The sequence below is a fragment of the Mauremys mutica genome, chromosome 24 (genome assembly GCF_020497125.1).
Source record: "Mauremys mutica isolate MM-2020 ecotype Southern chromosome 24, ASM2049712v1, whole genome shotgun sequence".
NCBI lineage: Eukaryota > Metazoa > Chordata > Testudines > Geoemydidae > Mauremys > Mauremys mutica.
In genome coordinates, this window is record NC_059095.1 from 1,200,488 (window position 1) to 1,213,657 (window position 13,170).

Below are 13,170 nucleotides of genomic sequence, written 5' to 3' on the forward strand. Positions count from 1 at the left end.
GGGAGACCCTCACGGGGCTGGTGGCCAGGGGCTGGGAGCAGCTGGCCTCCCGCGGGGGGGCAGATTGCTGTGGGGCCCAGACTCTGGGTCTGTATATGGCCCAGGCCCTGCGGGAGAGCGGGGGTGGGGGGACCTGGACCTTGCACAGCCGGGGGCTCCCCTCAGGTCTGGGGGGGGTGCCACCCCCTGGCCCCCCAGCCGTGCGCGGTGGGTGCTGGGCCTGAGCCCACTCTGTGCAGCGCCAGCTCTGGGCCCTCGGGGGCGGCCCCGGTGCGCCCGGCCGCGCTGGGGGCGGGGAGGGGGGACGGAGCCGGCCCCGCAGAGCGCATCGTCCCTGCGCCGGGCGGGGGCCGCCTCCCCCTGCGGGAGCCGCAGCTCCTGAGCGACGGGCGGGGGCGGCCGGTGCCCAGATCGCTCCAGCGCAGCCTGGCGCCTGGTGCCGGCCGCTGCGCGCTGCTGGGAGCCGGGCGGGGAGGGGCGGCTGCCCCAGCCATGAAATCGCGCAGGGACCGGCTGAAAATCCCGTCCCTGACCTTGGAGTGAGTCCGGGGGCGCGCAGGGTGCGGGGCTGCGGGGCGGGGCGGGGGCGGGGGAGGGGGAGGGGGGGCTGCGCGGTCCGACGGGTCCCCGGGCTGCCCCCCGCCCCCTGCGCTGCGGAGCCGCCTGCAGCCGCGGTCCCGGCCGGGAGAGCGCAGGGTCCGGGGCGCGCTTCCCTGCGCGGGGCCGCCGAGGCCTGGCTGGAGCCCGGGCGGGGGCGGGGGCGAGGGCGAGGGTGGGGGGGACCCGTTCCGCTGCCCCTCGCTCCAGACCCAGCCCGCCCGCTGCCATCCAGCCCTGGGTCCCCCTCCCCCCGCTGTGCCGGTGCCCCCCACTCCCAACCCGCAGCCCCCCCCTTCCCTGGTCTCTTCCCCACCCCCCGCTGCGCCCCTCACTCCCAACCCGCAGCCCCCTCCCTTCCCCAGCCCTGGGCTCCCCCCCCCCGCTGTGCCGGTGCCCCTCACTCCCAACCCGCAGCCCCGTCCTTCCCCCGCCCTGGGCTCCCCCCCCCCCCGCTGTGCCCATGCCCCCCACTCCCAACCCGCAGCCCCCTCCCTTCCCCGGCCCTGGGCTCCCCCGTCCCAGCTGTGCCCATGCCCCCCACTCCCAACCCGCAGCCCCCTCCCTTCCCCAGCCCTGGGCTCCCCCACCCCACCTTGTGCCATTGCCCCCCAGACCAAACCTCAAGCCCCCTCGGTCCCCAGCCCTGGGCTCCCCCACCCCCCCCGCTGTGCCGGTGCCCCTCACTCCCAACCTGCAGCCCCCCCCCTTCCCCAGCCCTGGGCTCCCCCGTCCCAGCTGTGCCCCTCACTCCCAACCCGCAGCCCCCTCCTTCCCTGGTCTCTTCCCCACCCCCCGCTGTGCCGGTGTCCCCCACTCCCAACCTGCAGCCCCCCCCTTCCCCAGCCCTGGGCTCCCCCTTCCCCGTTCTGCCAGTTCCCCTCACTCCCAACCCGCAGCCCCCCCCCCTTCCCCAGCCCTGGGCTCCCCCTCCCCCCCGCTGTGCCGGTGCCCCTCACTCCCAACCTGCAGCCCCCTCCTTCCCCAGCCCTGGGCTCCCCCCTCCGCTGTGCCCGTTCCCCTCACTCCTGACCCAGAGCCCCCCCCTTCCCCAGCCCTGGGCTCCCCCCTCCCAGCTTTGCCAGTGCCCCTCACTCCCAACCCGCAGCTCCCTGCCAACCCCAGCCCTGGGCTCCCCATCTGCTCTGTCCAGGCCCCTCGATCCCTGCCCGCAACCCCCTGCAATTCCAGTTTTGGACTCATTGCACATAAACGGCTGTGCGGGTGCTTCTCACCCCTCGTGATAGTCCAGCCCTGCCCCACCCCCGAGGGGCCTCTTAGTCCTGACCCTCAAGACGCCCCATAGGAAGCCCCACTGGAGGGTCTGTGCAACCTGGAGGAGTGTGGCCTTGAGTGGCTGCTGGCCAGCACCAGGGTGCACGAGGCACTGGCGGGGGCGGCATTTGAATTCACACTGGTCTGGTGCATCTTGCTTTACAGTTTGTCTCCAAGTAGCCAGAGCCCGACCCTGCTGAGCCCTTGCAGCCCCTGCAGCCCCTGCAGCCCGTTACTAACCCTGCATCCCTGGAGGTAAGACCCTGCGGTCCCCTAGCACCACCCGGCACAGCTGGGGCCGGGACATATCTGAAAGGGAGCAGCCCTGGGGCATGCAGCAGGCTGTAAACTCTCTGGCTGCTGTTCCGAGTGGGAGCCCTTCGCACGGGGCAGCAGGGCGCAGATCAGTAACCCTAGCGCCCTCCCGGGCAGGGCAGGCAAAGGAGGTTCCTGCTGCAGCGCTGAACGCGCCTGGCATGTCCGAGTGCCGCCGTGGGCTGTGTTCTGCTGCCACGCAGCATCCCTGGTACCTTGGGGGCCGGGGGGGGGCGTTCCAGCCATGCCAGGACAGCCGGGGAGCGCGCCCCCCCCCTCCGCTGCACCTGGAACCTTCTGCCTGAGGCTGCTCGTGAATGGCCCCAGGGGCGGGGGGTGAGTCAAGGGGGTCCAGCCAAGGGGCCCACTGTGTTCTACCCGGGATCACCTGGGTCAGTGCAGGGCCCAGCGCCCTGCTGCACCCCACTGTCACTGCGCAGTTCTCCTGCCCCCTCCCCTCCAACAGCTGGACGGGGCAGGGGCAGTGAGGGCTGATGGGAAGCCTGCAGCTGGAGCCGTGATCCAGTGTGGCTTGTGCTCCCCCTGCTGGATAACGTGTGGAGCTGCAGGGCACTGCTAGCACTGCCTGTCGGGACGGGCACTGCAGGGCTCAGATGCGAGGGGCCCTCGCCCACTGGGTGCCACCCTCGCTGGTGGCAGGAGACCTTGTTTCTCTTGCTATGAAACGGGGCCAGTGCCCGAGTGCCAGCGCGCCTCCCGGCCCAGTCTGTGCATCTCTGAGGTGGGGGGCAGCCTGCCCCACTGCCTTCTCCAGCCATTCCCACTTGTCAGCAACTCCCCAGCTCTGAGCTCTCCTGGCTCTGGCCCCACTGGCCCAACTCTGCGGGTCGGGCTGGGGGTCCTGCGGGGCCTGGGCTCTGCTCCTGGCTGTGCGGGTCGGGTCTCTTCAGGCTGTGTGGTTTGGAGCATCTCTGTGGGGGGACTGGCTCTCGGCTGTGTGGTTCGGGGCATCTCTGGGGGGGGACTGGCTCTTGGCTGTGTGGTTCGGGGCATGATGGGGGGGCATCTCTCGGGGGGGACTGGCTCTTGGCTGTGTGGTTCGGGGCATCTGTGGGGGGGGACTGGCTCTTGGCTGTGTGGTTCGGGGCATCTCTGGGGGGGGACTGGCTCTTGGCTGTTTGGTTCGGGGCATCTCTGGGGGGGGACTGGCTCTCGGCTGTGTGGTTCGGGACAGGCCGGGGGGGCATCTCTGTGGGGGGACTGGCTCTCGGCTGTGTGGTTCGGGACAGGCCGGGGGGTCTCTGTGGGGGGACTGGCTCTCGGCTGTGTGGTTCGGGGCAGGCTGGGGGGGCATCTCTGGGGGGGGACTGGCTCTTGGCTGTGTGGTTCGGGGCATCTCTGGGGGGGGACTGGCTCTTGGCTGTTTGGTTCGGGGCATCTCTGGGGGGGGACTGGCTCTCGGCTGTGTGGTTCGGGACAGGCTGGGGGGTCTCTGTGGGGGGACTGGCTCTCGGCTGTGTGGTTCGGGACAGGCGGGGGGCTCGGCTGTGCAGGTCAGTCTAGGAGGGGCTGGCCCTGTGGGTCAGACTGGGGTTCCCCGCTCTCGGCTGTGTGGATTGGATTGGGCTGGGTGGGGGGGCAGCTGTGTGCATCAGGCTAGCGCGGTCTCTGCATTATGGGCTAATAGTTCTCCTCCTCCTCTTGTCTCTGATTCCAACGGGGAGAGACTGTTCATGGGGCAATGGGAAGGGTTTTGTCTGACAGGTTAATTCCCACCCGGCCCCTGCTCCATCTGAAATGGGGCATTAATGCTGGACTGCAGCTGGAGAGCCAGGCCGTGCCTGCCCCCCACACGCAGTGGCTGTGTGCTGGAGAGAGACCAGCTGGATTGAGAGCAGTCGGACCCCAGCTGCCATTAGCCGGACAGGCGCACATGTAACAGCAGGGAACTGTACCCTCTGGGTGTCTCTGTAAGTGCCCCGGCTCCCTGGGGTGCTGCTCCCGAAGCCTGCCCAGCAGCAGAGGGGGTGAGGGCATTTCCGGTGGCAGGGGCTCGGGGAGCAGGGTGTGGGGAGAGGCTGGGCAGCTCCTTTTCGTGCCAATGTGCCTGTTTGCACCAGTTCCCTGGGCACCGATGGGTGGCAGGACACAGCCTTGTGTGGAGAGGGCGGAACGTGACCTGGGTATTGCAGCGTCATGGCAGCAGGGACGATGCACCAAGGACTTGGGCTGTTTCCCAGCCGTCTGGCTCGGCTGGAGGACGCTGGTGCTGCTCAGTAGGTGGCAGCACTGGTGGGCCCCATGGATCCCAGTGGTTTTCAGGCACTCCGGGGACCCGCTGCACCCAGGCCAAGCGCTGGTGGCTGACCCGGTGGAGTCGTGCTCACTCCCAGGCTGCAGGGAGCATTTTCTGGAGCCGAGTTCCCTTCCCAGTAGCCGTGTGCCCCCCGGGAAGGCTGGGGGTTCGCGCCGTCTGGCGGCAGCTCCATCAGTCTGACCTGGCAGGGGCTCTGTGGGAGTTGGGAACATGTCAGCCCCACCCCCCCCAGCCAGGCTCACAGCCCCCCAGGGAGGGGCTAGGGTCCCCAACTTTCTAACTGCACAAAACTGAACACCCTAGCCCTGCCCCCTGCCCTGCCCCGCCCACTACATTCCCCCTCCCTCGCTGGCTCGCTCTCCCCCACTCACCTTCACTGGGCTGGGCTTGGGGTGCGGGAGGGGGTGAGGGCTCCGGCTGGGGGTGCCGGCTCTGAGGTGGGGCTGGGGATGGGGAATTTGGGGTGCGGGAGGGGCTCTGGGCCGGCGCATTGGCTTGGGGTGCGGGAGGGGGTGAGGGCTCTGGGCTGGGGGGGTGTTCTCTGGAGTGAGGCCGGGGATGACGGGTTTGGGGTGCAGGAGGGGGCTCCAGGCTGGGGGATGGGGATGAGGCATTCGGAGTGCGGGACGGGGCTGCGGGTTGAGGCATCCTCTCCTCTGAATGCAGCAGCCCCCGCTGGTTTGCGTGCGGGAAGCCATGTGTGCGCTCAGGTTTCTCCAGGCAGGGCACACAGCCTCGTGTGTGCAGGGCTCACATTTCTGAGTCCATCTGAAGCAGCATCATGGAAAAACAAGGGTTGCTTAGCAGTGCTCCCCTGCAGCAAATCCCAGGCCTGGGGAGAAAGGGCTGCGTATGCGCCTCGCACCTCTAGCCTGGATCTGTACTTAGTTCATTCTGGGCACTTGGGAGGGATTTCAGCCCAGGAGCCAGCCAAGAGCTTTGTCTTGGGAGGCAGGGCCTGGCCCCATGGACCGTGGAGGCAGAGCTTGGGGCTGAACTGAAAGCCCAGAGAGCGGACGGTACTTATGGGCCTCTGTCCCACGGAGGTACCTTCCCCCAGACGATCATGCCGGGTCACTGCTGAGCTGAGTGACATGAATTCAAGAGCAGCAGAGCAGAATGAGCACGTTTCAACCCTGCCTCGGCCAGGCAACGTTGGGTGCAGTGTGTCTTGCAGCCGTAGTGAGGGGCGGGATGAAGTCAGGGAGAGCTTCCTCAAGGGCTGCCCCAACTGCCCCGGGCAACGCGGTTTGAGTTCTGTTACTTTCCTAAATCCCAGGATGTGCTCCAAATCCAGCATCCCGTAATGTTGGCGTGGCCGCTCGGGCGAACCTGAGGCTGAGCCTCTGGCCATGGGCTGCCCTGACCTAGGGACCCTGTTCTCTGGGATTCAAAGTTCTCTGGTTTCAGGTTGGCCAAAAAGGGCAGAGAAGCAGGGAATGGCCAGTAGCAGGAAGGGAACCCCTCAGCACAGGGAGCCTGCAGGCTCAGGGCTTGAGTGGCTGCGTTTTTCCTTTGCAGTCTCGTAAAGAGGCACTTTCCTGACTGAGCACCAGGCTGGGAATGAGAAGGGCGGCTTCCAGGGCAGGCTGAAGATCTGCGTTTCTCATGAGGTCAGGTTTGGTGGCAGCAGAGTCGAGGGTCTCAAAACCTTACAGCTGCAGTGGGTACTTGCTTACAGCTAACGGGAACGCTTTGTGCACGTGCGTGTGCACGCTCTCTGCTCTGTGTGCACGTGCGTGTGCACGCTCTCTGCTCTGTGTGCACGTGTGACTTTATTCTGTGCATCCTGTTGTACACGCTCTATCCCAAAGTGCTTTGCTGAATTGATGCATTTACCAAGTGTAACTAAGGACAGGTGGGGAAGGAGAGAGGTTTGGGGCAGGGCCAGGGAGAATGGGGCTGTGTTCAGCTGAGATCTGCTGGGGAACAGAGACGTAGGGAGGCTGATCCAGATGGAGCCTGCTCCTGCCCCAGTGATGGTGATTGTTGAGTGAACAGAGTGACGGCGGAGGGGCACGGAGAGAGACAAGGTCCAGAAGGTGTTGCTGTGGTGGTGAGGTGGGTAGGACCCTGGATCCTGCACACGCGAGAGTGTGGGGTGTTGGCACAGGGCAGGCCTTAGTGATTGGCTGGTCTGCACCAGGAGGCTGCATGTATGTGTCTGTTACACTTGGTGTTATAATTTTCCAGACAAACCGGTTGTGATCCCCAAATCTGGCATTAGTGGTGCAGGATCAGGGCTCTGAAGCCCCTCCCAAAAGGCATCTCTCCTACATTACAGGGTGCAGATACCTGGTGCCAGTGGCACTAACCTGCTAAGCGGGTCTGAGTGACACAACACATGCCATGTGTCAGGGGCATCAGCAGAAAGGCTCATGCTCCTTCTCACCAGGATGTTAGCCTAGGAACCCTTTTATTCCTTCTTCTCGTGCTAATTAGACTTGAGTGCATATTGAGCGCAGTCAATTCGCTGTGTGTGCGTGTGTGGCTGTGCAGACTCCATTTGTGCCAACCAGCCCAGCATATGCTGTCGATAAACCAGAGGCTAGAGGCTTTTTGGTTGAGTGCATTTTTACATGAGCAAAGGTGGGGGATCCATGGTGCTTTGCTCTCTCGTGGTCCAGCAGAGGGAGTTCTGCTGGCTTGCACCATCCAGCATCTTGCCATTTTCCTCCTTGAGGAGTCTCCCAACGTGTAAATCCAACCCCCCACTGTGGGACTGACACTTCTCGTGGGAAGAGCAGGTGTGGGAGTGCAGAGAGCCCTCAGAACATCCTAAGAAAGCAAAATTCTAAACCTTCTCTGAGCTGAACCCAGGAGAGACCCTGGGGTGCTGGTGGCTGTTCGACTGGCTGTGAGTTTCTAAGTGGTTTGTGTTTCTGCATCAGTAAGTTGGCAGTAGGGGCACCAAGGTCTGAAGGGATGAGCTGCCATTTTACAGAGAAGGGATTCAGTGAGGTAACTGCCCAGAAACAGTCAAACTAAGAATCACCTCTTCTCCGCTGAGCTTCATTGTCCTGCTAGAGAGTTTGATGCCAACCTCTGATTCTGCTTCATTATGGCACAGAATTATGCAGGTGCTTTCTCCGGTAGTTATTGTTCTTTCCACCGGGGAAAAGATGCTAAACCAAACCACACTGGGGAGATGCTGCAGTGCCACAAAGCTTATTCCAGATGTCTGCATTCAACTTCTCTCCAGTTTCAGAATGCACTGCAGGGAGATGGGGACTCAGATTGGCTAGTCTGACCTCCCACACATTAGAGCCTGGAACCTCACCCAGCCACTCCTACAATAGACCCCTAACCCCTGGCTGAGTTCCTGAAGTCCTCAGAGCATGGTTTTAAGGACGCCAGGTTATGGAGAATTCACCATTTACACTAGTTCAAACCTGCAAGTGACCTGTGCCCCACGCTGCAGAAGAAGGTGAAAAGTGTTGCTTTCTTGAGTGAAACTTCCATAGGAATAGAATCCTGTGGGTGGCAGGTGGTTGTTTTTGAGGATTTTGTTGCTGATGTTTAGTTCTTAGGCCTGTTTGGTTTCATTCTTATACAAGTAGGATTATGGGACCAAATTCTCTTAAATCAGTGAGGTTGCACCTGTTTACTCAGGCAGAAAATTTGGTCTAGGTAATCTGCAAGCAAGATAGTAGTTCCAGAATGATTCTTCAGTGGTTCAGGCCACGAGCCTGACCTTTCATGGCCAGAGAGAATTCCCTTTAAAGTCTCTGCCCTGCTCTACACCACAGAGTTAGGTAGATGCAAGTTAGCTTATGTCGACCTAACTCTGTAAATGACTACATCAAAATTTCTCTCCCACTAACGAAACTCGCCTGCTACATTGACTTAAGAACTCCACCTCCATGAGAGATGTCGAGTCAATGTCGATGTAGTTAGGGCAACACAGTGAGAATGTAGACACTGCGTTGCTTACATCCACTCTTGCTGGCTTTCAGAAGCCGTCCCACAATGCCCCACACTGACTGTGCAATTGGTGCAAGCGCTCCTGGTGAGGACACGCACCGCCGATGCAAGGAGCAAAGTGTAGACTCACACAAGTAATGTAATCACTGCAGCGGCTGTATGCCGACATGAGTTAGATCAATTTAATTTTTGTAGTGTAGACGTGGTCTCTGTGCCTACAGAGATTCAAACCATGTTGGAAGCTCTCTAGAGAACCTCTGACACTTAACTGCTCTTGTTCATGCTTTCTAGATACTTGCCCTGTTTGCTGCAATGTTTTGATTTGACAGTTGATGTTTAAAAGGCTATAGACTGTGCTTTTCAGGCAGCTGTTGTATATTTTCTGAAAAGGCGGTAACAAGCAATTTACACTTGGGATCACTTAGCACCTGCCCTACTAATCAAGCCAGGAGATGAATTAAAACACGGGGCGGGAGATTATCTCTCTGTTTTTCCTTTCCCTATTGCAGGCTTTCCAATGTAACAGAGATCTCACTTGATTAATATAAATGCATGAGAGAATTCTCCAACTAGGATGACCAGACAGCAAGTGTGAAAAATCGGTACAGGGGGTGGGGGGTAATAGGAGCCTATATAAGAAAAAGCCCCAAATATCGGGACTGTCCCTATAAAATCAGGACATCTGGTCACCCTATCTCCAGCACAAGTATGTGATACTGTGCCCAGAAGCGGCTGTACAAGGCAGGGTGAGTAAGGGAGGTCTCTGATGATAAGTGACCCTGCCAGCCAGTCAGCAACCAGTTTAATCATAAATACAGCAAGAGTCATCCAAACTGCACTTTGCAGGATATGAATGGCTGAGGCATGGAATCTGTCTGGTCTCTCAGGCTGTGGGAAAGCAGCAAGCCTACAAATCTTTTTTGTTGACCTCCACTGTAATAATCAGATTCATGGGTCTCAGGAAGGACATTTATTTTGCATACAAAAAGAAACTTTCTGGGCATGACAATAAAATTGCCACTTGCTTTCTGCACAAAGGTGGGGAAGTGTTTAGCAAGGGCCTGGGCTGCTGAAGTGCAGGCTCTAGACATGTCTACGCTAGGGGCATTCTGTAAAGATTGCTAAAGCCAACTCAGTGCCACAGGTGTTGGCACAGCTGCCTGGGAGACCAGTGTGGATGGCTCTGTGCAGGGTTAGATCATCATAGAATATCAGGGTTGGAAGGGACCTCTGGAGGTCATCTAGTCCAACCCCCTGCTCAAAGCAGGGCCAATCCCCAGGCAGATTTTTGCCCCAGATCCCTAAATGGCCCCAAGGATTGAACTCATAGTGCTGGGTTTAGCGGGCTAATGCTCAAACCACTGTGCTATGCCTCCCCCTTAAAACTCTAGCTGGTTATGTCGAATCTTCTGAGGGACATGAAATTTCCCCAGTGTAGATAAGGCTCAGGAGCCATGTTTGCACAGTGTGGGAGGACTCCCTTCTCTAGGTGCAATTTAATCCAGGTACAGTACTTGCTCCTCTAGCTACCTTATTGCAGGGGAAAGAGTGGTGGTTGGAAATTTACTTTGAAGGTTTTGTCCTCCCCAGCCCTTGAGCAACATACATGAAAAAAGGCAAGCTGAAGGCCATAAGAACGGCCATGCTGGGTCGGGCCAAAGGTCCATCTAGCCCAGTATCCTGCCTTCTGACAGTGGCCAGTGCTAGGTGCCCCAGAGGGAATGAACAGAACAGGGAATCATCAAGTGATCCATCCCCTGTGGCCATTCCCAGCTTCCAGCAAACAGAGGCTAGGGGCACTTCAGAGCATGGTTTTGGATCTCCCAGCTGGAGGCCGCTGGGGCTGGTCAGATCATCATGTGCTAATTGTTCCCTCCCTCAAACTTACTGACATGTTCACTAATAAAAACCCTCCGATGCTTCCCCAGCCTGGCTGCTGAAAACCCATTGCTGGCTCTCAGGAACATGTCAATGCAGATGCTCCTTTCTGCATTAGCGCTCTAACTGCGGCACCAGAAAGAGTGTGATGGAGGAAGTTGTCATGGTGACGCAGTGCTTCCAGCATAAAGGGTCTTGCTAGAAGCACAGTGATGACTGGGTGGGGGGAGGTGGCTTGTATTATATAGGCACAATGTGGCTGAGCTCTGGGTGTCTTGGCAGCCATCAGAACTCCCTTGCTTTAATGACTGTGTGTCTCATTGTTTGCGTTAATTAGGCTGCACCCATACTGCCTTTTGCTGTGATCTTGTCAGCTCTCAAATGAAGCAGGGCTGGGCCTAGCTAGTGCCTGCATGGAACCAGGGCCGGCTTTAGGAAGTGCGGGGCCCAGTTCGAACAGGTTTGACGGGACCCCGGCAGGGATGACTAAAAAAAACAAAAACACATGAAAAAAAACATGTGGGGCTTGAACTCACCGGGCGGTGCTCCGAGTCTTTGGCGGCACTTCAGCGACGGATCCTTCACTCGCTCCAGGTCCTCGGTGGCACTGAAGGACCCGCCACCAAAGACCCAGAGCAAGCGAAGGACCCACCGCCGAAGTGCCGCCGAAGACCCAGAGCGAGCGAAGAACCCGCCACCGAAGTGCTGCCGAAGACCCAGAGCGAGCGAAGAACCCGCCACCGAAGTGCTGCCGAAGACCCAGAGCGAGTGAAGAACCCGCCACCGAAGTGCTGCCGAAGACCCAGAGCGCCGCCAGGTGAGTAAAAATTAAAAAGGCGCCTCTAGCCAGGGAAGGGATTCTCACTGGGCGCGGGGCCCTCTTAGGCACGGGGCCCGATTCGGGAGAATTGGTGGAATAAGCCTAAAGCCGGCCCTGCATGGAACCCTCCAAAGCACCCAGGTTCAAGCGTGTGTGTCCCTTTCCTGCAGTCATGAACAGATGCTCCAACATGCAAAATACTGTTGGGGGTGCTGATTTGGGGATAAGATGTAAACTGAGGTCTTGGCCACTTGTAGTCATTAAAGATTCAGGGGCACTCTTGGTAATTGTAGTGTCCTGGCTAAATTCCAGCATGAGTAATTGCTTCCTGCCTCCCTAAATCCCCTGTGTCATTTTCCTTGGCTATGGTATTCGTCTTCATTTCCTGCCCTGCGAAGTTGTGTAGTGTTGCTCTGTGTTGTTAAACGCGTGCTGCGTCCTGCTCGGGAGGAAACTGCTGGTCAGTCCAGGGCGAAGTAATCCCTATAGGCCCTGATCCGGCAGTGATGTTGGCATGGATGGATTCCTGGGCATGCTCAGCGCCAGTGGGGCCATGGACAAGCAATGGGGTGTGTCCATGTGGTCAAGCCCGCCAGGAGAAATTTGAGGCCCAGGCGCATCGTGTTCGCTGAGGCCTCACCACCTTCAATTTCACCCCAGTCAGATGTTTTGGGGGCCCTCCTGAGTGTAGGGCCCTCCTGAGTGTAGGGCCCCAATACAGTTGTTCCCCTTTGTCCCTGTTTCTTCAGCACTGCATGTGGGTCACGCAGCAGAGTCAAGTCCATGGTTTGTAAAATGCACTGGGAGATCCATCTGGCTGAAAAGCATCGGACACTCTTCATTGTGTGTGATTGTCAAGAAGTGGATTTCTCATTAATGTAGCTATAAGAAGGCTGAGATTGGGTCCAGGTTTCTCTTTTAATTTAGATTTCTAGGCACTAAACTCCTGGTTGTATAGGAGCTAAACTGTAACAAAGGAAGAGATGGGAGGCTACCAGTGTTAATTGTAAAAAGGGAATGGTTGGAACAGACGCCTCGTAATTGGAGAGCCAGACTCGCTTGGCACTAAGCTTCACCGCCTCATCGATCTCTGCCAGTAGGGCTGAGTTTGGCTTGTTGCATGGGGATTGTGGTTCCTCTCAAGGGTGAAATGCAACAAGAGCAGTGGGAAGTTCACAGCTTTCTGGAGGCCTTGTCTAAACACGAAAGTGGTACCCCGTTAACTGTGCCAGTGCAGATAAAGCAGAACAGCTCCCCAGTGCAGATAGCGTATTCCCTTGATGCTAGTATACTGGTACAACTGCATCCACACGGGGATTGCACCAGTATCACTATTCCAATAGAAACTCACACCTCTAGCCACATAGTGACAGACTGGTACAAATGCTGTGTGTAGACCAGGCCTAAGAAAAGAACATGCAAAATCTGTAACGTGCTGGCTGGAGCTCTTCTGCCAATGAAGGAAGAAGCTAGGCAGAGTTAAGTTGCAGAAATGTATTTTTAAGACAATCCACACTATGTGACCACAGAGTGGAAAAGCCTCCTGCTCTTGCCCAACCCAGTTCCCTCGCTGTGGCGGGGATTGCTTTCCTGTGGCTCTGGGGTTCTGTTCCCGCAACGACCCATTTGCTTAATGCCTCCTTCACTGAGCAGACGTGTGCTTAAAGGAGACTTTTCATCCCTAGCAAGCCCAAAATAAGAGAACATTTATGCAAACAGCAGTTTAACTTTCTTGTAATATTCGGTCTCCTCCTCCTACCTTAGTGCCGAAGATCCTGCAGTTGGCCCAGATGGGACGGCTTCTCTTGTGGGAGTGCTGCTGCACTGAGTATTACATCAGACGGTCGCTGTGGAGACAACTGGGATGTCACAGATTCAGTATTAATTAGGATTTTGAGGAGAGGAAAAAGGGAGATTGGGCTTAAATTCTCTCTCTCTCCCAAGTATCTTCACTGACTAAAATCCAGGGACATCTGTGCCAGTGCTGTGGCCAGCTGAGACAGTGCGATTCCTGTTGGTGAGATGATTCCAATTCCTCGATTGTTTTGATGTGGTGATGTTTCAAATGACATTTTGCTTGTGT

The 13,170-nt window shown here is 58.3% G+C and overlaps 1 protein-coding gene across 2 annotated transcripts in view; it reads left to right on the top strand.

Annotated features, from left to right (window-relative positions):
* The first annotated feature begins 415 nt into the window (after window positions 1-415).
* Window positions 416-13,170, top strand: part of MAST3 (microtubule associated serine/threonine kinase 3) — a 63,124-nt gene continuing 50,369 nt past the window's right edge. For both annotated transcript variants that reach the window (XM_044998641.1, XM_044998642.1), the window contains exons 1-2: window positions 416-539; window positions 2,038-2,127. In XM_044998641.1, coding sequence (XP_044854576.1) covers window positions 493-539; window positions 2,038-2,127 — 137 coding nt within the window. In that variant the 5' untranslated portion in view covers window positions 416-492. The remainder of the gene's footprint in view (window positions 540-2,037; window positions 2,128-13,170) is intronic.